The 20,900-nt window shown below is 37.8% G+C and overlaps 1 protein-coding gene across 1 annotated transcript in view; it reads right to left on the reverse strand.

Moving 5' to 3' along the window:
• Window positions 1-373: 373 nt before the first annotated feature.
• CA8 (carbonic anhydrase 8) overlaps window positions 374-20,900 on the reverse strand; it is a 50,828-nt gene continuing 30,301 nt past the window's right edge. Inside the window, exons 8-9 of the mRNA XM_030238071.2 lie at window positions 13,986-14,155; window positions 374-2,806 (exon numbers count right to left, since the gene is read on the reverse strand). Of these exons, the coding sequence (XP_030093931.1) occupies window positions 14,021-14,155 (135 nt within the window). The 3' untranslated portion in view covers window positions 374-2,806; window positions 13,986-14,020. The remainder of the gene's footprint in view (window positions 2,807-13,985; window positions 14,156-20,900) is intronic.

The following is a 20,900-nucleotide window of genomic DNA, read 5'->3' on the forward strand; positions in this document are numbered from 1 at the left end:
TCAGAATGCCCTTATCATTTTTTATGATTTTTTAAAAATATTAATACAAAGGTAGGCATGTGGAATTCAAACTGGAGAGCAGCAGATCCTTTCCACACTCAATAGAACCTCTGATGGGTGCAGTGTAACTGAAATAATACACCAAGATCGCTTCCTGAACATTCCTTCATGTGGATTCCTACCAAAACTAAAAAGACTGATTTAACTTTTCTCAACCCACAACAAACGTGGGTTCACCAATCTGTAATGGGTGTGCTTTGTGAATGAATTTGTTGTTATAATTAAATCCAGTTCTTAAGACACAAAACTGCTAAAAGTAATTTTACCAGTGGATTTTATTTTTCTTTCAAAGCCAAGTCTAGGAAAAAATGTCTGACAAGTGTTGAGACAAATTTACTAACTTCAATTCCTCAGTAGCAGTATTTATAAGACTAGAATTTCACTGCACAAGGCAATGATTGAAAGAACAGCAAACACAGGAAGGGAGCACAGGAAAGGGAAATAATGAACTTTTTGGTGGAGACATTACATCATTTGCTTTGCAATGTATCTGTATTTCAGAGCCACAAGAATATCAGCCAGCTCCAAGATAAGGAACATGTTTATTTAGAGAATAAATCTAGTTCAGATTTCATCATAATGTCAGTATTTGCCATTTTACTACTACAGTTCCTGTCAGTTAACACTCAGTAGTTAATAGTGTGTTGTATGCAAAGGGAGAAGATGTGAATGAGTTGTGCATATAACCTGACAACTGTCAGGTTAGCAGCATGGATCACTCCACTCTTGGAGCGTTCATTTCTTGCTGGGTGCCAGGAGACAAGAACAGACCTTCACCTGGCAGAAAACAGCTGACTTCCACCTCACAGGTTTTTGTTTTATTTTCCCAAGACTTTAGTACTAAACCTGACAACAAAGACAAATTATCAGGCTCCTGTCAAAAACTACAGACAGTCCAGCTAAGCCATTGCAGCAGAGACTTCTCCTGCCCTGTGGTATGATGCAGATCAGTGGGAAGCCAGGGTCTGGTAATCAGGTGTTGGGGTTGGTCTCTGTCTGCAGCTGCTTGGGAGTAACTGCTGAAGGAAGGGGGCAGCAGCCAGTGAAGCTGCTACACACACATGTTGCAGACACTGCAGGTGGAAAGTGTGGTTTTGGTCAGCAGTGAAGTCTTGAACCCATTGTATAGATAATGGGGTTATGCTTCATTAAATGTGGGCAGGAGATGGAGATAACCCTAAGAAATACAACTTTCTCTAAGCCCAAAGAACCAAATGCTGATTCTTACTCTGCTAAGCCCAAATGAACAAATGACTCCATGGTGGGCTGGTTGCTTTGCATTTTCTGTGTATTTATTGCAATGCACAAAGACTTACCTCCAAAGGAAGCACGTGTTTCTGCAGAACACCCAGTTACAAACACTTCAAGGGGTCAGCAGTATCTGGTCCCCCTAACCCAGCTCACATGCACTGTGTTGGTTTGCCCTGTTGGTTCTGCTGCCCCTAATTTACACATAAATTACTCAGAGAGCTTGTAACTCATCCTTCAGCAGTAGCTCTCCCCATAACCCTTGACAAGGTGCATTAAGGATGCCTTCTGACTCTGCATTTACCATTGCCTGGGAATGACTTTGTGAGTGGTGATTGATCTGCTCCAAGGGAGTGGCCTCACCTTTGCGAGCCCTCAGTTTGCCTCCTCACGGTGCCCCAGACTGGAAGTTGCCATCTGTGCCTCTGTGGTTCTTCCACTGACACAGATCTCTGCAATGCCTCTCCTGCTAAGACAGGGGACCTCTCTAATTGCTACAGTGATCAAAGGTATTGCCTCCCACATTAGTGACTCTGTCCTTCAGACCTTGGTGTTTTCTTGGTGTTTCAGGAATTAGAAGCTATGAGGTTGACTAGCTGGTTCAGACTACCCTTGCCTTATCTTCTCTGCCAGAGAAGTCATGTGTGGCCCAGCGTGGCAATGCCCCTGCTGAGCAGTGAGCTCAGGACATGCAGAGTAACTCCCCAGACCATCATCCTCAGCAATGTACAAAACAAATAGAATTGTCATAATTCACAGGAGAACAAAGACTGAAAATTTTCTGCCTGAACTGAACACTATATCGCAAAGTTCCATGGCTCACCAAGTAGAAAATAATCCAGACAATTCTGTTTATTGTTATATTGGTTAATTTTACTCATTTCCAAACTGTCTTTCTTCTCAGTAAGGTTCCTAGTAATGCAAATATCATTCAGCTTTATTCAGATAAATAATGTCAAGTGCATATGTCTAGCAGAGAAGTGCTCCTTTCTGCCAAAAAATTAATTCTGAATTTGTATAATACTCTTTGTGGACAAACAGTGTTTTCATTACCTTTGTAGAATTCATCTCCCCTCTACAGAAAATATGGCTACTGACAGCACAAGAGATGATATGGAATAAAAGCAAATCTAACATTCAAAACAATAATGGGTATTTCTACATATTTGCATTCATACCATGCTTAAAATCAGTACTATTTGGATCACAGATGACTATTGAATGCTATGCCAAAGTAGCTATAAAAGCAACGATAATGACAATTTAAAAATAGTTAACAGTGTGAATTGGAAGATTTAATATGTTTTCTTCTTTTAATGTACAGCTCATTCCCAGAATTTCCCTGGACCATGTGGACAGACCAACTGTCACAGCTGTCTATCAAGGCTGAATTAGATGAAGACAAACAATACAGGCTTTGTGGTTCAACTGAAGCAGCAGTCTCAAAAGTTTCCATTTCTCATCTGCGGGCACTGTGGGAGCATTGTCTTCCCCCTCTCTGAAAAGAGAATGGAACAATTATGTTACTGAAATTCCTCTGCAGTGGCTCTGAAAGACTGTTTATATCCAGCCAGGAAGACAGGGAAAACTAAAAGCTGGGATTTCATGACAGCAGGTGGGAGCAGTTTCAGGGTATATACTTCAGTGACATAATGGTACTAATTCTTCTCTTTTAGGGTAAAGCCAGTGCTGCAAGATTTACTAGCAATGGAGGAAATGGCAGTAAAAATGCAAAGTTAAATGCAGTGGTAAAATTATTCATTTGAAACAAAGTTTTAAAACTGGCTTTCTGAATCAGTCTGGTAATTGATTACAACCTGGTGCCCGTGGTAGTAAACTAGAAAGAAAAATATACTGGACACAGAGAACTTTTTACCATTTACTATTTTAGGGGTCTTACTAAGTGAAGTGCTGAGTGCCAGCTCTCATGGGAGTCAGGTGGGCTCAAAGGATAGAAAGAAATCACTCAGTTTCTCCTAACAGCAGTAATATTCATTGGCAGCATTAATCAATACTTGATTTAATGCAAACACATATTCATGTGCTTTGGCATAACCTTAAGAATCCAGGTGCTCAGGTTGCCCCAGTGCTCTCAGTTCAGAAGCAGTGGGTATGAGAGTGTCTGACTGCTTCATTCTGTTGTAATAATAATTTCCTTTTTTTCCCCTGAGGTTATTATAGTGCTAACAATAGCTCAGTGTGTACACACAAACAATCTGAAAGTGCTCATGTGCAAATGGTCACCTGGGGCTACAACTGCTTGCAGGAAGAGTCAACTCATTCCAGAGAATTCCCACTCTGGTCCTGACAGGGACAGGGGTTGTAGAGGTTGTCAGTGACCAGCAGTGCTGCCAAGAAGTCAGTGCCTACCCACAAGACAATCTGTGTTGTGATTCCCACATACTCCCCTGGTTATCACTCAATACCCCCCAAAGCCACGTCGTCTGGCAGCAGCACCATTTGATGGTCCCCTTGAAGAGCTTTCTACCAGCTGCCTCCTAAGGCAGGCTGGAGGCAGTGAAAGGGTTTTACACTCCACATAACAGCACAGAGGATTCCCAGCTCTTCCTGGGGCTTGGTATAGAGGTGTAGTATAAAAAAACCCAAAACAACAACCAAGTAATAGGTATTCTCCATCTCTGGAAAAAGTCTTGGCATGTTTTTCAGTTGGCTACTGATACAAGGGTGCAGAGACCAACCAACCCCCTCCCTAAATTGAACAGAAAGTTTCCATTTTTGTGGCCAGAAGTACTGGATCAGTGAATAAAACTGAACAATCCGAGTGAGAAAATTCAAAAGAAGCCAAAACCTTTGTGGTCTTAAGGTTCCACTTAGGTAAACTAAGGATGTGACACAGTGACACTCCCTCAATCTCAATTAGTGCTTAAACTAATTAAGAAAATTGTTTTACACACTGCTGTGAGTAGAACCTCTCTTCTTTCTTGGATAATCCCTAGTGTGATGTAAGGGTGATTGAGTATCTAAGTACTCTTTAATTGAATGCACATTTTGTACATTTTTAGCTAGTTCAAACTTAATGCTTTTAGTCCAAAAGTCAGTGAAATTAAGTTGAACTGGGATTTGGCACCTATTGTATTAACAAATTACTTTTTGAAGGGAGCCTAATTATGAGCCAGTCTGAAGATTTCAACTGTGCTTGTTACAGAAATACTTAATGTATTGTCTGACAAAAGACTGATTGTACATATTGGTAATGTTATTATCCATGTTTGCCCTTGTTTATTCTTGTTTAACAATACCTTTCCTACTTTCTGGTGAAGTCCTCTACAGATCAAATAATATTCCCAAAGAAAACCTTCCAAGATCATTGCCATAAAGAGTAAATACCTGCAAAATCTGAGAGTTCTACACAATACCCATAGTTAGAAAAAAAAGTATTAACAAGTTTAATCAAAGCTTAGAATTCAACATCAGAATATTAAAAAATAATTATTTTTCAAAGAAGATTTATATCTAATTCTTTCATATACAAAATTTTATGCACCTATATTCTTCACAGAGAAAGTTTTCTTGTACAAAACTGGGACAAATGGAATGCTATACATTTTATCTCAGAAACAAGGAGCAGAAGAAGGAGCCAAGATAAGGAGCAAAGCTAGTATATTTTCAAGAACCAAAGGTCCCAATGTTCCTATGCAATAGAGAGAAAATATTTAAAAGAGAAGATATGAGAAAACTTCAGTGAAAAGGATTATTTTTCAAAGTCTTCCAAAAGTGTTGAGAAAGTGCAAATAAAGAGAGTATGGAGAAATGAGATAGGATGTCCACAACAATCTGTCTTTCCATCTGATAAGGAGGAAGTAAGATGTCCCACTGCAGCAGCTTTAGGTCAAGATCAATAGACAAGATCAAAACCTTTATTCTGCTGCTTGAAAGTAGCCAATCTCTTTCCTGGAGAGCTTTTCCACTTCTTTTGTCTTACCCTTCTCCTTACCCCCATTGTTTCACACAATGCCCTATCTTTTTCTTTATAGAAGGATCTTACCTTCTCCCCCTTAACACTAGGATAAATCAAAAAGTTTAAGAGTTTAAAAAAAAGCAAAAGACATAGGTGGCAAAACTAGAATAATACTGACAAAACATTACCTTTATCCTACACCTTCCTAAAAACAGCACCTGAAAGTACAGCCAGGTGTGGATTCAGAGTGTCTCAGAAGAGAGAACTGAGTACCTTATCAAACCTTATCATTCTTGAAACAAACACTGCATTCCTTCCATGAAAAGGTTACAATTTATTGAATCAACATCAAATCCTCAGAGCATTTAGCTGCCTCTAGCTAACTAAAATACACCTTGTTTGTCTTGAGCTATGGGGATGCATCAATGTTTTTAAAGAAACTCTTGTTGTGTAGCACTGCTCAGTCATAAACTCTGGTCTTATCCATAAAACATTGCTAACAACAGTGAGTGCTGACATTCTGTTTCTTAAGTGGCAAGTATCAGTTGCAAAAGCATTTTCAGTAATCCAAATAACTTGAAAGTTTTCATTTGCTATTTATTTACAAAACATGTTGTTTGCTTAGCAAGAGTTTACATATATTTCATGGCATTGCCTTTATCCATACAAAATAATCAGAATTAAAAATTTCCAATAGGAGTAAGGATCTGGACTGACCTGGATCTTCAGTTTCAATGGAGTAATAATGTTCTGCTTAAATCTGAGTGATTTCATCCAGGTAAAACAGAGTACACTTCCATAGCATTGGGGAAGGAGGAAAACACACTGCAGGCTTTCTTCTCTGTATTGTAGAGACATATCTACCTGAGTGTCCTTCTAGTATCTTTGATAATTGAGAGTCTATTACATTATGTTTTATATGCATCACTCTTTTTTCTTTAAGTGGGTATAGCTTTATCAGTGATGATTTAAGCTTCCCACTATTTTGTCTCCCCACCAATTTGCAGCATTTTCCCCATCAGTGAAAACACCATGGCAAAGTTTCAGTGCATGCTCAGACTCTAACTTGGGTGTTGTGATTGTTAACACTTTGTGAGGGTGTTTTGTAGGACAGGCACTCTGGGCTCCTGGCTACATTATCAGTTCCCAAGCAGCAGTATACAACCCACACCTGGTTTATGGTAAGCTTCTGGGAATTGTACTCTCAAAACTGTTTTTATGAAAAGCTGATGATAACAGTGAATTATGACTCTGAAAGACTGTATGGTGCTGGCAGAAACTCACAGGTCACAAAATTTAGGAGCACTTGTCAGCATGCAGTACCTTATTTGAAGCATAAGTAGGGATCTGATTCCTAGACTACCTTGTAATGTTTTTAGCTTTGAAAAGGAAGCACAGTAATCTTTTCTCCTTGCTTCTGCACATGCTAGGGGATTTTGAACATTTTCCATTCCTCCACAACTCATCTGTTTCTAACAAGAGCTCAGTAAAGAATTGAACAAGCACAATTCCAATATGATACTAACTCTGAAAACTCAAAATGGTTTTCTTTCTCATTTAGGGCTTGATCACCTGCTATATTGATGCTCTAGCCTGAACACATAAATACCACAACAAGGACATGAATACCTACCACAACGAACTCTTGGTTGCCTCTGCTACCAAGTCCCCACGTTCTGGCCCCCATGTCAGAGCTATGTCACATAAGTAACAAAAGAGTTTTTCTAGTCACTTGTCTGAATCATCAACAGGAAAAAAAAAATAATCCTGATATTATAGGGTTCACTTGCAATCTCAGTGCACAGCCTACCCCCTGCTATTACAACGAAATAGTGGAAAACAGCCTCAAAAGGCATCCTTTTTCAGCCATTCCTGGAGGTTTTGGTTGCCTGAAGGCTCCAAAAGTTTTGTTTCCGGGAGGCCTCTGATTATGGTGTGTGGCTCACAAGCCAAATGTGTCTGGCCCTCTGTCCTACAGTCATGCACTCAATTGTAAGCACATTCTCAAGAACCCTGAAGTGGCAGCAGAGGGCTGGGCACTGGACATTAGACATTAAATACAGAATAACAAGAGTCAGTTTTGGTGCAACGTGAAGTTCAGTTTCTTTAAAAGACTGAAACTTAACAATTAAACCAATCACCTTTTAAGCATAAATTCTAAATTCACAGAGACAAACAATGACCAATAAATAAATCACTCACTTAGAAGCATAAATACTTATATTTCAACAAATCTAGGAAATTGGTGTTTGCATTTCTTAAGAACTAGTGTTGATAATCTTTGTGTTAGGTTGATTCAGGTTTTTTCAAACAGGAAAATGATAAGAACAGTTGTAGTAGCCTAATGATGCATGGCTGCTGACAGCTTATTCCAGCTCTGGACCTACACAACAGGAAAGGATAAAATCCCCAAGTTAGAACTTCTGCAGAGCAGCTTCTTTGTGAACTTCACGAATTGCAAAAGCTGCTAGTAAACTGAGAGTAAAAGCATGTGGATTGCTAATGTAAATGTCCATTAAAATATAAATTTCACTGAGATCTGTTTAAACACAGAAATACAGTCCATAGCATTGCATCAGCCTCCCCATTTCTAAAAGGCAAGGTGCAGCTCCATGGCTCACTCTGGATTTGAATGTTCTTTCATATTCTACAATCTATCATCATATAATTCACAACTCCATAAAGAGGAGAGTGCACCACCACCTGTTCAGTACTAGCTCATTCCCACTGGCAACACCAGATCCCATATTTATTATCCTGGGGAAAGGCCAACATAGTTTTGTAGCCACAGGAGTTGCTCAGCAGCTTCAAAAGCAAGGAATTTGTGCTTTCCAGTCACAAAACACACCAGATAGTCACCACATCACCCTCTCTCACTGCTATGAAACTAATGCTGTGCCAGCTTCTCCTTGCCTGCTCAGACCTCTCAGTATCACGCAGAGAGTGTCTGCAGCATCAGAAATGCAGTCTCTGTTCCTCCCACCCTAAATTACACCTTCCTGTTCCTCAGGCCTAGCAAAACCTTGCTATTTTAATGATGTCACTTAATTGTTTTCTCTAATGTTGAATTTACAACTAGGAAAATAGTAATTATATTGAGCATATTTTTAATCTGAATTAATTTCTGCTATCATAATTTATAGAACATTGGATAAACTTGCAGTCTGAGCCTACCACAGATGTATGTGTATGTATGAGTTTGTATATGCACTTGTGCATATAAAAATTGATCCTTTCTCAGGAATTTCTGCATCAGTCACAAATGAAAAAATATTTAGGAGAACTTGAGTAATATATGTATGTAGATGGAGTAGGTATAAGACATCATCACACTTGGAGGATAATTGTTTATGAATACAAAATAAATTGTGTCTGAGATGGGGAGTTTTGAGACAACACGCTGGAGATCAAACTCCATTTTATTAATTATTCTCAGAGGAAATTAAGTTTATCACTCTAAAAAGAAAATATTATTTTAGAAAATTGTTTTTTAGAACAAGCTCTTACAGTCTTCTATTAAAAGAGTCTTGTGGATTTCAATGACCTCTATAACAGGCACCTATTTGACCTCCTCTTAGTAAACAGGAGCAATGCCATTTACCTACTCTATGCATGGAATCATGTGCATACACCCTGGTGTATAAAGGGATGAAAAACATACTGAGTTCACTATCATTACAAATTCAAGTTGATACTCAAGTGTTTGAAATCAGAAGTCTTGCCCATTGACAGATAAAGCTGTTCCACTGATGTAAAAGAGAGGACAGGCATGTCTATCAAATCAGCTACCCATAAAGCAACACGAATTAAAGAGGGGGTGATAAATCCATTGGAAACCAAAAATAATGCTGTCTTCAATGAAGAACACAGTACTGGAAAAGTACTTAGCCATTAGAAAAGGTGGCAAACCTTCTGGAATAGTCACAATTCACATCTTGAGAAATAGTGTGTCAAGCCCACAACTGTCAAATGGAAGATGACATGGAAGATGTAAGATTTTTGTTTTTTGATTTCTAAGAGCGGTAGCATTTGTTTTCCTCACTGTTAGGCTTTGCTGTATAACAATAGAAACTATAAATCTTATTTCAAGATCATCTGAAATTATCAAGATATAGCTTAATGCCCACAGCAAGGGTTCTGAGTTACCCAGAAAGTTCCTTACCCAGGAAGTAAAAATGAAACTAGCATTAACACTGAGGAAGCCACAATGTTATCACTTCTCTTTCCCTTCAGAAAAGGACTCCAGAATCCTGGTAAACATCAAGTTCAAGCTAAGTCAGTAATGCACCCAAGGCAACAATGAAGTTCTGCAGCTTCCTAGGCTGCACCAGGAAAAGCACTGCCAGCAGGTGGAGGGAAATGCTTCTACTCAACACTGGCAGAACATCTGGAGCACTGGGCCCAGTCCTGGGTTCCCCAGCTCAGAAGAAACACAGACACACTGGAGAGCAGCAACAGGCTACAAGCATGATAAAGGATTGGAGCACCTGCCATTAAAGGATGGCTGAGAGAGCTGAAACTGCCCAGCCTCTAGAAAAGATGTTTCAAGAGGGATTTTATCAATGTGTATAAACACTTTATCAGAACTAGTAGAGATCACACCAGACTGCATACACTGAAAGAAGAAGAGTCAATGGGTACCAACTGAAATACAGGAAATTTCATTTAAAATTAAGAAAAACCTTTTTCCCTGCAGGTGTGCACAGGTACAATTTGCTTAGAGAGGTTAAGGAGTCCTCATCCTTATGATATTCAAAACCCAGCTGGACATGGCTCTGAGCAACCCACTCTTTAAGTGTTAGGCTCAGTGTTAAGCAGTTAACACTGCTTTGAGCAGAGGATCAAACTAATAGATCTCCAGAGGCACCTTTCAATTACAACTACTCTGTTATTCTATTGTTCTTCACTCTCTAAATCTGAACTCAATTTTTTAACCTTCCATTTCTGAAAGCAAATCTGTACTGAGCTTTTACTCCAAACTCCTTAACACCTGACTGGTTCTTTCACTATTGGATTTAATTTAGAGGTTAGAAATTTTTAAGCTTTTTCAAAAGAAATGTATTTGAAAACTTCAGCAATGGCAGGAGAAGAAGGATGAAAAGGTCATTTAATGGGATGTAATTTGGATGCATGTCAAAAACCCTACTGAAACAGAATTAAAAAACTCATTAACCCCAAGCTATAGCTGAGAGAGATACGTTTTCAGCAGAAAAGAAGCAGAGCCAGGAGAGGCCAATTAGATAGCAGCAAACTTGTTCTAAAACCTACTGGGTTAAAGAGAGCAGAGAAGCTACAAAGTTCTATCTGTTTTGTCATCCTGAAGGCCCCCTTTAGAGCCTGGCCAAACTTTGTCTTAGAACTGGAGAGGAATATTTTGAGATCTGGGCTTTTCCATGATGCAGGAACATTTTTTAAAAAATTAGTTCTTTCCCTGGTATTACACACCATGATATTCCATGTTTGTGTCAACTCTGCTTCTTACTCAACAAATTAGAACAACTTACATCAAAGATCAACATATGCCAAAGTGTTCAGTTTCATCAAGGCTTAAACCAAGGCTGAGGAGCAGATGTTCTGAAGCTTTGGGAGCATGACGTTCATAGAGCCTGCATTCTGATTCAGTCAAAATTAATTAGACCTTTCAAACAACCTCTTTCTACTCCTATGGATACACTTACAGAAACATTTGTCTCCTTCTTTCTCCAGCAGAGTAACAAGGTCATGGCAAACTAACATTTCCCAAGGTTCTTCAAGTGGCTGTGCCACACTGGCTTGAAATAAAAAAAATATTGAAAACTTTACTGACAGGAGTTCCAGCAGTCTTGGCAGGGGGGCACAGTGTAAGAAAAGAAGTCAACTACTGTGTTTGTAATTGTAATGTTAAAGACATACCAGAGCTTTAAAATAAAAAGTAATCTGCTCTTTGAAAAGAAGAACTGCTCCTCTTGAATCGCTAGGAAGATGCTGCCCTGAAAACTATTACTTCCCCATCTACTACTGAGTCTTCATAGCAATATTCAGCTGATGCCAGCAGTCCCAGCTTAAGGGACTTCCTTCTTTCCTGTGAAGGAAGGAATCTTCCTTAGGATTTCTGAGGTCTGTGTGAAGAGCTACTGTTCCACAGCACCTTCCTCCTGGAGAGGTGTGAATAAATCACTACAAAGTAAAAAAGATTGTTTCCTTCCCTTTTTACCCCTTTGCATAGAGGAAATGTGAACAAAGCCATGTGATTTCTTTTTACACTTAATTTTTTTCAGCTCTCTTAACCCAATAGCAAAGATACATGATGAAACCTTGATTATTTCGGCGCTACTTGGACTGATACACACAAAACTGAAAAGACCTGACCAAATTAATTTCTGATAAATAATTCAATCAGGTGTAGAGAAACAAGTGTCATTTCTTCTGTGAGCTACATTGTGCCAGGAGTCACAGTTCTTCCTCAGTGCTTGAGTGTCCATAATTAGTATGGCCCTACAGTGAGGACTATTACTTTGCATTAAAAATTCCATCATTTGAGAATTAAAACTGAAGATTATTTTGTGAAGCAAAGCAGAGATAAATCTTATTACATAGAAAAATCTTTATAAGTATTGACAAATGTAATAAAATTTCAAACATGAAAGCAAAAGGGAAATTTTTACGTTTCAATTCCATCATTGTAAAGGAAACTCTTTCATGCTTAAAATTCAAACTCAGTGTGTCAAGTAATTTCACTGTTACAGACTTGAATTACCTGCACTGGCCTGAGGGCATTATTCACTCTCTGAGAAAAATTGTACTTTAATATTGCTACAATTTTCCCAAGTAATTTTTATGCAGAAGCTTGAATGAATTTGAAACATCCATTTCAAGATTAAAGTGACAACATTTGGTTACCGCAGAGAACCAAGTAATTGTGAATTCGTCTTAGGGACATGCCCAAAATTAAATATGGGAATGAAAAATATTAAAAAAAGGGATCGATGTTTTGGGTTTTTTGTTCAGCTTCTGGGATGCAGATATTAAATAGGGTTATAAAATACAAATAAACCCTTACTTCAACAGTGTTTAGATGCATACACTGTATCAAATGTTTATTCTATATGGAAAGACCATGAAATTTTTGGTCATTGTCCTAGCCAATTTAATAATTTCTATTATATGCAGGAGGGACGATAATCTTCTCACTTTGTTTTAATGGATCTTTTGGAAGTACTGAATTTTCAATCTTTTTTATGGGTTATCTGCTACCTGATCATTTGTTACTTCACATGAAAGTGGAGACTGGATCCAGAGCATGCTCTGAATGGGCTTAACTCCACTACAGAGCCTGACATGAACTAGAGAGGGAAAGAATTTAAAGTACAAATAAATAGCCTTACCCCAAACAGTTTATCAAAACCCTTTAAGCAGCATGGTTTCCAGATTAATCTGTTATTTCGTAGCTTTGAAGAAATGTGAAGATAGAAAATCAGAAGCTTTTATATAATGTATTTCAACAGTAAATCGGAAGCTTTTATATTATGTATTTCAACAGAAAATAGGTTCCTGCAGTAAAGCAGGATCACTTCATTTCAAAATAAGTCATAAAGCTGGTGTCTTGACTCATTACTCTCAAGGCAAAAATTTGCCTTAGTATATTAGAATTGTTTAAATTAGAAAAAACCTTTAAGATCATCATGTCCAACAATTACCCCTCATTGCCAGGTGCACCACAAAACCATATCCCTAAAATCACACCTAACATCTCAAATGCCTTCAGAATTGGTAACTCAGCCACTTCCCTGGACTTTAACTTTCTTTGAATCTCTTTGCCAGGTTTTTCATTATAGCAAAACATCCATTAACTAAGTATAACAAGGATTAGGAGTCACTGTTGAACATTGACAGGATTTATTTTATATAAAAAATAGATAGAGGCTGGGGAAACATAACATGAGAAGTTTTAATAACTGAAGCAGGATTAATGTAGGTTCACATGTGTATTTCTCTTGTGTCATCCTCAAATTCTTGCTCTGGGAGTCAATGAAAGTGGAAAAGAAGCAGCAACTACTTTGATGAATGAAATGTGAAAAAATAGTCATGAAAGAATTTAATTTGCTGCCTTTTGTACCTTCACTGGAATTGCTCAAAGATCATTCTTGGGAAAGAACAGCACCGTAAAAAAAAATAAATAAATAAGATAACCCTCATTTTAGACTTAAAGGCCTCCCTCCAGACTACTACCCTGCTTTTTTAATAGTGTGAAAAGATCCACCAATGGCTGGTCTTCCAGAAACATGGAAAGAAATCAACCCGTAAAACTCAGTAACTGGGGAAATATACCACATAACCAAGGCATACTGTGCTCTTTCACTGCAGCAAGAGAAATTTGAAGCTACAAGAAGTAATTGTGATGAAAGTGGACATCGTGATTCACTGCCTGGAGGATGGTGAATGACTTTCTTGTTTTCCATTGCTTTGCTTGCATGCATGGCTTTTGCTTCACCTATTAAACTGTCTTTGCCACAAACCCACAAATTCTCTCACTTTTACCCTTCTGATTCTCTCCCCCATCCCACCACATGAAAGTGACTGAGCAGCTTGTGGGGCTTGGTTGCCAGCTGGAGGTAAATCATGACATAACCAAATTATTACACACAGGATAAAATAGAAATTACAGTGTCAGAATTTAAAATTGTGACAATGTATCATAACAGTAGCTAAAATTAGGTGCATTTTCTACTTTAACCAAATTATTTCAAAATTTTGATATTTCCGCTATGTTTTTGCTTACCTGACTGAAGATTCATCATTGTTCTTCCTCCTCTGCTACTGAAATGCAGCCCTGATGACTCTATCACTAAGTGGCTGAGTTGGTCTGAAGTTATCTCCTAGGATTCCATCAGAGCCCTCTAAAAGTTCAGCACCTTTAACATGAGTCCTCAGTCTTCGAAATTCCTCTATCTGGAAGACAGAAAAACAGAAATTAAGAAGCTGAGACACATTGTTCACCACAAAACTAATGATCAAAACCAGCCCTGTCCAGCCAATTCTGCAGCTTTGAAAATTGGAGTGTTCAGGTGCCATATAGTAAGGTCAATATACATTAATAATGTCTTAAAATAGTTATCAGCACTGTCAAAATATTTGAGATATAGAGAAAAACAAGAACTCTTAAGCACATGGTTTGGCAAACTTCTCCTTTGCCTTTTCACAACTTCTTTTAAGATCTATAACCATCTTGGCCATTGCAGATTACATCCTATGAATCAGCCTTACTGTCGTGTGTTTAGAGTAGCAATTCTGGTCTTCTTCAAAGAAGTGCATTTCAGGAATATAAATTTTGCTTGACTATAAATTGTTTTGAAATTCTCCTAGTGATTTATTTACTTCCTGAAACTCTTGTTATCTTCTAAACCAGAAGAATTGTTGTTATCTTCTGAACCAGAACAGATTCTTAGCTTTAGAGGATGTCTGTTGACATTTTATACGAAAAAATAGTTTTTGTGATCAAAACAAAATACTGCTTCAAAAGATCTGTAGGTGTAGATAGTCAGAAAGTCAAATACAGTAAAAACTAAATACGAAATATTTCAATTGAGCCAAAACAAATATGTTTCTTGCTTATAGACTCTTTTTACATTTTTCTGAATATCATCTGGTGTACAGAAGAATATGACCAGCTTCCCTCTCCATCCCTGGTACTAGCATCAGTGCTAGATGATAAAACACTTTATCTTACTACTCACCTGTGCTGTTTTTAAGAGTCTGATATTTTAAATAGTTACAATTACTAGAATTTTTTTTTTCTTTGCATAGTCACAAGCTGGCTTAGCTGGATTCAGCAAACGTGCTTGATTGGCTGACTCCCCTTTGTATTAAAAAAGCCTCAGCCTTTGTTCTTGTACTGACCCTGTGACACTTCACTATGCAGCTTATCTCTAACTTGAAACTGAAGATACACAGAAAGTAAAACGGAGTATACAATCATTTTAACATCTAAGACATTACAGAGTTAATTTCTCCATGAAAAACACCGTAGGAAATATTACAGGGAGAATGTAAGCATGATTCCAGAATTAAATTAAATGAGGTACTAAACAGCAGGTAATGGCATTTTTATTCTTATCCTGCCTACAGAGAATACTTTCTTACTGCAACCTGGAACACAACTGCCCTCATTGTTGTTTTCCACTCTACAGCAGTACTGATACAGACTTATTTACTTGATTTAGAGGCTAGCTCTTCTCTGCTTAATTTTCCTCAACACACAGTGTGCTTGGAAATCAACACTCAGCTTGTGGCAGCTGAGATATAAAGCAACAGCTTAGACTGCAAAAATGAAAAAAGCTCCTTGAAGGTGCTTTTAGAGGCAGAATCCTGTTATGGAAGATTTTTGTTGTTGTTTACTAAAGGAAACTGAAAACAAACCCACTACCAGCTTGGAACTGAAAAAGTCTTCAGAACTCAAGGGCTGGTAAATGACTGAAGGAGCTTTGTAAAAGCATACTTTTTCACCATCTGAATCAACTCTGGAAAGTCTGAGATAATTGCAGTTTAGGAAGGAACACTTTACAAAAATGTGGCTTTTGTTTGATCTTGTGAGAATGAGATATTTCAAACAAAGACAGATGAAGGAGAGGGAAGAGCAGGCTCTCTGCAAAGCTGGCATTTGTGAGCTGTCTCCTACTGAAACTACAAATGCTCCGTCCCAGTTCCCACAGTCAAACCTTTCTCCAGGAGGTAACTCCTCACAAAGCAGCTTCCAGTTTCTTCAGTCAGGAGAGTAGAACTGACCTGATCTCTGTGCCTGCTCTTTAGTCTTTAAGGAAGTCAAGAATTGTAGCTCTGCTCCAAGGGAGAATTTTTTCTGTGATCAACACCCTCCTTGTTTAGTTGTTCCTTCCATGGTTCAGAGTGCTGTGACAGAAACCCTCTACACACATGGTGGTTTGCTTTACTCCTGAGAAGCACTTGTGTCAGAAAAGGACATTAGCTGTGCCAACACTACTTTCCCTATTGAATTTCCATGTGACAAGGTAATATGTTGTCTCAGGTTGAAAGGTAGCTGGATGTGTATTCTATTCCCATCTGCTAGAGATGGGGCAGTTATCTTCTGTTAATTGGGCAGTTTTTCTTTATCTCTTCCACAACCAATCCTCCCTCTGGGAAATATCTTCTGTTATTAGGCCATTAAGTGCCACTGCATGGCTGATAAAAATACATAACCCCATTGCGAGGGAGGAGCCAAGCATTCCTAACTGGATATAATCTGAGATTTGGAACATCACAGTCAGTCTTTCCCCACTGGATTCCCAGAGAAGCAGCTTTCGTCTCCACTGGATTTGCAGAGGAAGACCACTGGACTTTCAGAGGAAAACTACACCCTTCTACAGGATCCCTGTTCCAACAGAACCACACCTGTCACTCCAGGAGGACTGCAGCTACCATTCAATCAGACTGCTACCAACACCCTGACCAATAGGGTGTCAGGTTGTGTTCTGACTCTATCAGTAGTTTATTTTCTTGTTTTTGTACTATTGCATTCATATTTTTTTAAATTTTCCTAGGAAAGAACTGTTTTTCCTATTTCCATATCTTTGTCTAAGAGCCCCTTAATTTCAAAAAATTGCAATAGTTTGGAGGGAGAGGATTTACATTTTCGATTTCAGGCCAGGCTCCTGCCTTCCTTAGTACACACCTGTCCTTTCAAACCAAGACAGATGTGAGCATTTCACTGCTCACCATCTCCTCCCAGCCCCTCTTAAGTCAGTGCTGTGGAGTACACCCTGCAGGACTGTCAATGAAACAGAAGTTTTAGAGACTAAGCACACTTGGATAGTCACATACTTTTACCAGGAATAGCTACTTTAAAAAGTTCTTCTCCTGCCCAGAAGACATTAAGGATGACCTAAGCCTGTTCACACTGAAATTTTGGATAAGTTCTAACCAGTATAAAGGCAAATCCACAATGTGAACAGTTCTACTGAGTAAAACCATTCATGTTCACATTGTGTAGGATTTTTTTTACCTCACTCATTGTATTCAGATCCTGAGCATTCTTCTGTTCCACTTACACATTTGCTGAAGAATAAAGCACACAATACTAAGAATTTGCATGTTTTCCATAAACATTTCTTTGATATGAGCTATAGAAGCATTATTCTTCTGTTTGAAAATTTTACATGTCTCCATGACACCTTCCAAGAACCATGGATCTACTTCCTAGCACCCAGAATACCATGAAGCTCTGAGTGCTTTATTTTAGTTTACATATATTTTGCACAATTCCCACTAGAGCTCCATATGCTAGTTACTCTTTCTGTCCTTTGGTAGTTCTTCATTCTGAATTAGGTAGACAAAAGGACTAGAGACCACACCATTCAATAAAAGACAGTTAACTCTGACAATGAATACAGCAGAACAAGAGCTCCTTCTGCACCATTGTTTAAAATCCCTACTCTGAGTGGCTTAGACAATGCACTTGTTCTGAGCTTCAGTGAACCACAAAGCACATTATTCACAAATGTCCCATTTTTTTTTTAAATATAGTGGAGAGAAGCATGACTAAGTATTTTTTAATTATTTCCTGTTTTTACTGGCCTAATAGGAGTTTTCTCCCACTGCATTTCAGCAGGTACAAGCATGTGTGAAGTGTCTCACAAAAAGAATCAACACAGCTTGTTTTGGGCCGTGCATTTCAACATGAGTCAAGTGAGGATGAAAAAGATCACAATAAGAGGACAGGAATATGCACAAAATGACCCATGAAGGACTTTTTGACAGAAGGAAAGTCTCATGACAAAGAAAATTACTTCCAATGAGGAAACAGCATTCTTCATGATTCCAGGAAGGCACATCCTGATAGTCCTGGATAGCTCTTTTGCTATTTGTATAATCAGCACACTCAGATCTCCTTTCACTTAACTTTGACTTAGATCAATAGCATATCAACTCATCAGCTGAACTTTACTATCTGAAAATGTCTTCATGTTTTAAAAAAGGTTCTCTTCTTTGTAATGGTCAGCCTATTGTGGCTATGTCAAAATGGTTATTTCATTGCTTCAAAATAACAAAATGTGAAAATATTTTATGAGTGTGACCATGAAACAGAGTGGCAGTTTTATTCATTTTTTGCCCTTATGGCCTGCAATTTATTAAGGTGATCAATATTGCTGCGTTAATTGCAGAAAATTAGCGTATTGTCTCCAATATATGAACTAGTTTGATCAGAGGAAAAATATAAAACTTATTCCATATTATATTATGTAATTCTTTATTTACTTGTTATTGACACTCACAACTTGATTATTTCATGGCCTGAAAAATGAAAATAGCCTTGAATTTGTCTCTCACTGGCTATAACCACAAATGCTACTAGTATTTATATAAAGCACTTGGCATTTCATTAGTATCCCAAAGAAGAAATTTCTACAAGATAATGACAAATGTAAAAATAATGTACTTAAACCTATTAGAAATGCATTTGCACTGAAATCTATGATTTAATACTACAAGCTGGCTTAATAAAATTAAATACCTCTACCAGCCTTCCATGGAAGATTCAAACTGGTATATCCTATACTACACCCTCTTATTCTCCACAGACAAAAGCCCTTGCATTTCTAATCTCTCCTGGGCAACTTGCTCTAGATGAACCTGCTTTAGCAGGGCATTTGGAATAGATGCTCTCCAGAGGTCCCTTCCAACCCCAATCATTCTGTGGTTCTGTGATTAAATGAAATCTCTCATAGGCACTCATGCCCACATGCACAAAAGAGGCCAGATAGTTCATTGCAGAAAAAATGCTAATTACAATTTAAAATCTCAGAATATTAGTATAGCAAAATATTCTACAACCAACAAAATCTTAATTTGGGCATCATGGGGACCTCACAATACCTTTCAATTTACGAATCCCAGAATTGTCTCCTCTCATTTACCCCAAATTTATTTTTCATTGACGTATTTCTTTTATTGACATATTTATTTTTCATTGACATCTGAAAGCAATATCAGATGAAATATATTATTTTAATCCCACCTTGGCAAAAGTCTTTCAAGTTCTTCATAATTATCTTCCCTGTACAACCTTAACTTAAATGCTGCAATCATAAATACCACAGAGGAATGTTTTTCTAATCAATGATCAGAAAAACATTCCTCTGTGATATTTATGATTATCTGTGATTATCTATGACAAGAATAGTGGATCATCCTGGCATGAGTCTGCTTCTATCCATCTCTGGACTCCTGTGCCACCTCTCACCCATGTACAGTGCCAGTGGGAGGGAAAAGTTCCTCCATGACTTGATGCCCTTCATCACTGGAATGTTTTTGGATGGGGTTGGAACCTATCACAGTGATGCAGGAGCACAAACCAGCTACCCCTCACCTAACAGAGGCCATGGTTGTGAATCTCAGTCTCTGCCCCAGGCACTACAGGTCACTCTTTCCCCCAGGCACAATATTCTTTTCAGGAGTCTTATTCCCTTCACACAACATTCCAACACCCTGCTTTCTTGTGGTAAATTACATAGTAATACTAACAAAAGTTGTATTTCTCTTCTTAATTCCTCTTTTGTTCACCCTCTTGGTGTCTCCCACTACATGGGGATGGTTTAAACTCAGCTCTCCTCTGTGCACTGACTGAAGAAGGAATAGAGACCACAAAATCTGCAACTAGAATAATCATACTATGTCTCAGTGTAATAGCTGTAATATCTTACTATGTCTCAACTGTAATAGCTGGACTTTGTACATCTGATTAAGTCCCTTATTTATCAGTATCTCATGTGGACAATTAGATGACAAGTTACAAAATGCACTCTTGTCTTTAAAAGTTATTCTGAATCTAATAATGCTAACAGAATGCTGCTTACTCAGTAGTAAGTAATGCATTTACTCAGTAGAAAGCAGCCACGAGTCTTAGCTTTTTGTGAACAAATAACAGATTGATGATGGGATGCATTTAAGTTGCAGCTAGCAGACAACTTATTGGGAGCTATTGCTTTTATCCTATGATTAGACCTAGAATTCAGTTTCCATAAGACAAGAAATGGTGCCAATTTTAAATTGTTAAAGATGTTAAAATATTGTGCTGGCATCACTAGCAAAATTTTAAATTATTAAAGCTGAAATAATTGAAACCTGAATTTATCACCTTTTATACTTTTTTCACATGCTTCAGAGCAGGCAATGAAATTAAATGCATTCTGCTTCAGGGATTCTAGGTGGGTTCACTTAAATTAAATGCACATTCCTCCAGCTGGAATTCACAGACTGTGGGAGAATATTCATCAGGAGTTTTCATTGTTTTTACTGGGATTATTTGTAGACAGATTTGAAAAATTGTACATAGAAAGGCTCAGAACTGTTAGATTTAATTTAAGAAAAAACCCAAACACTTAAAAATACATACGTGTGATATCAAATTTAAATAGGTAGGTTCCATTTGACATTTATTATAAAACTGAATTTTAAAAGAGCCAGATAAATTAAATACAGTTCAATGCAATCTAGCCAATCTGTACTACATTAACATTTTTCATTCTCCAGGATGTAGTGCCTCCCTGTGCTTTTTTTTTCCCTTTAACATTAAAAAGCAGTGATATTTGAAAGCTTACAATTATAAAGAATTGAATTTCTTTTTCCCATTGAGTTCCTTTTTTCTTTTTTATTGACTTAAATATAAGAATTATTTTAAATG

The sequence above is a fragment of the Serinus canaria genome, chromosome 2, assembly GCF_022539315.1.
Source record: "Serinus canaria isolate serCan28SL12 chromosome 2, serCan2020, whole genome shotgun sequence".
Lineage (NCBI taxonomy): Eukaryota > Metazoa > Chordata > Aves > Passeriformes > Fringillidae > Serinus > Serinus canaria.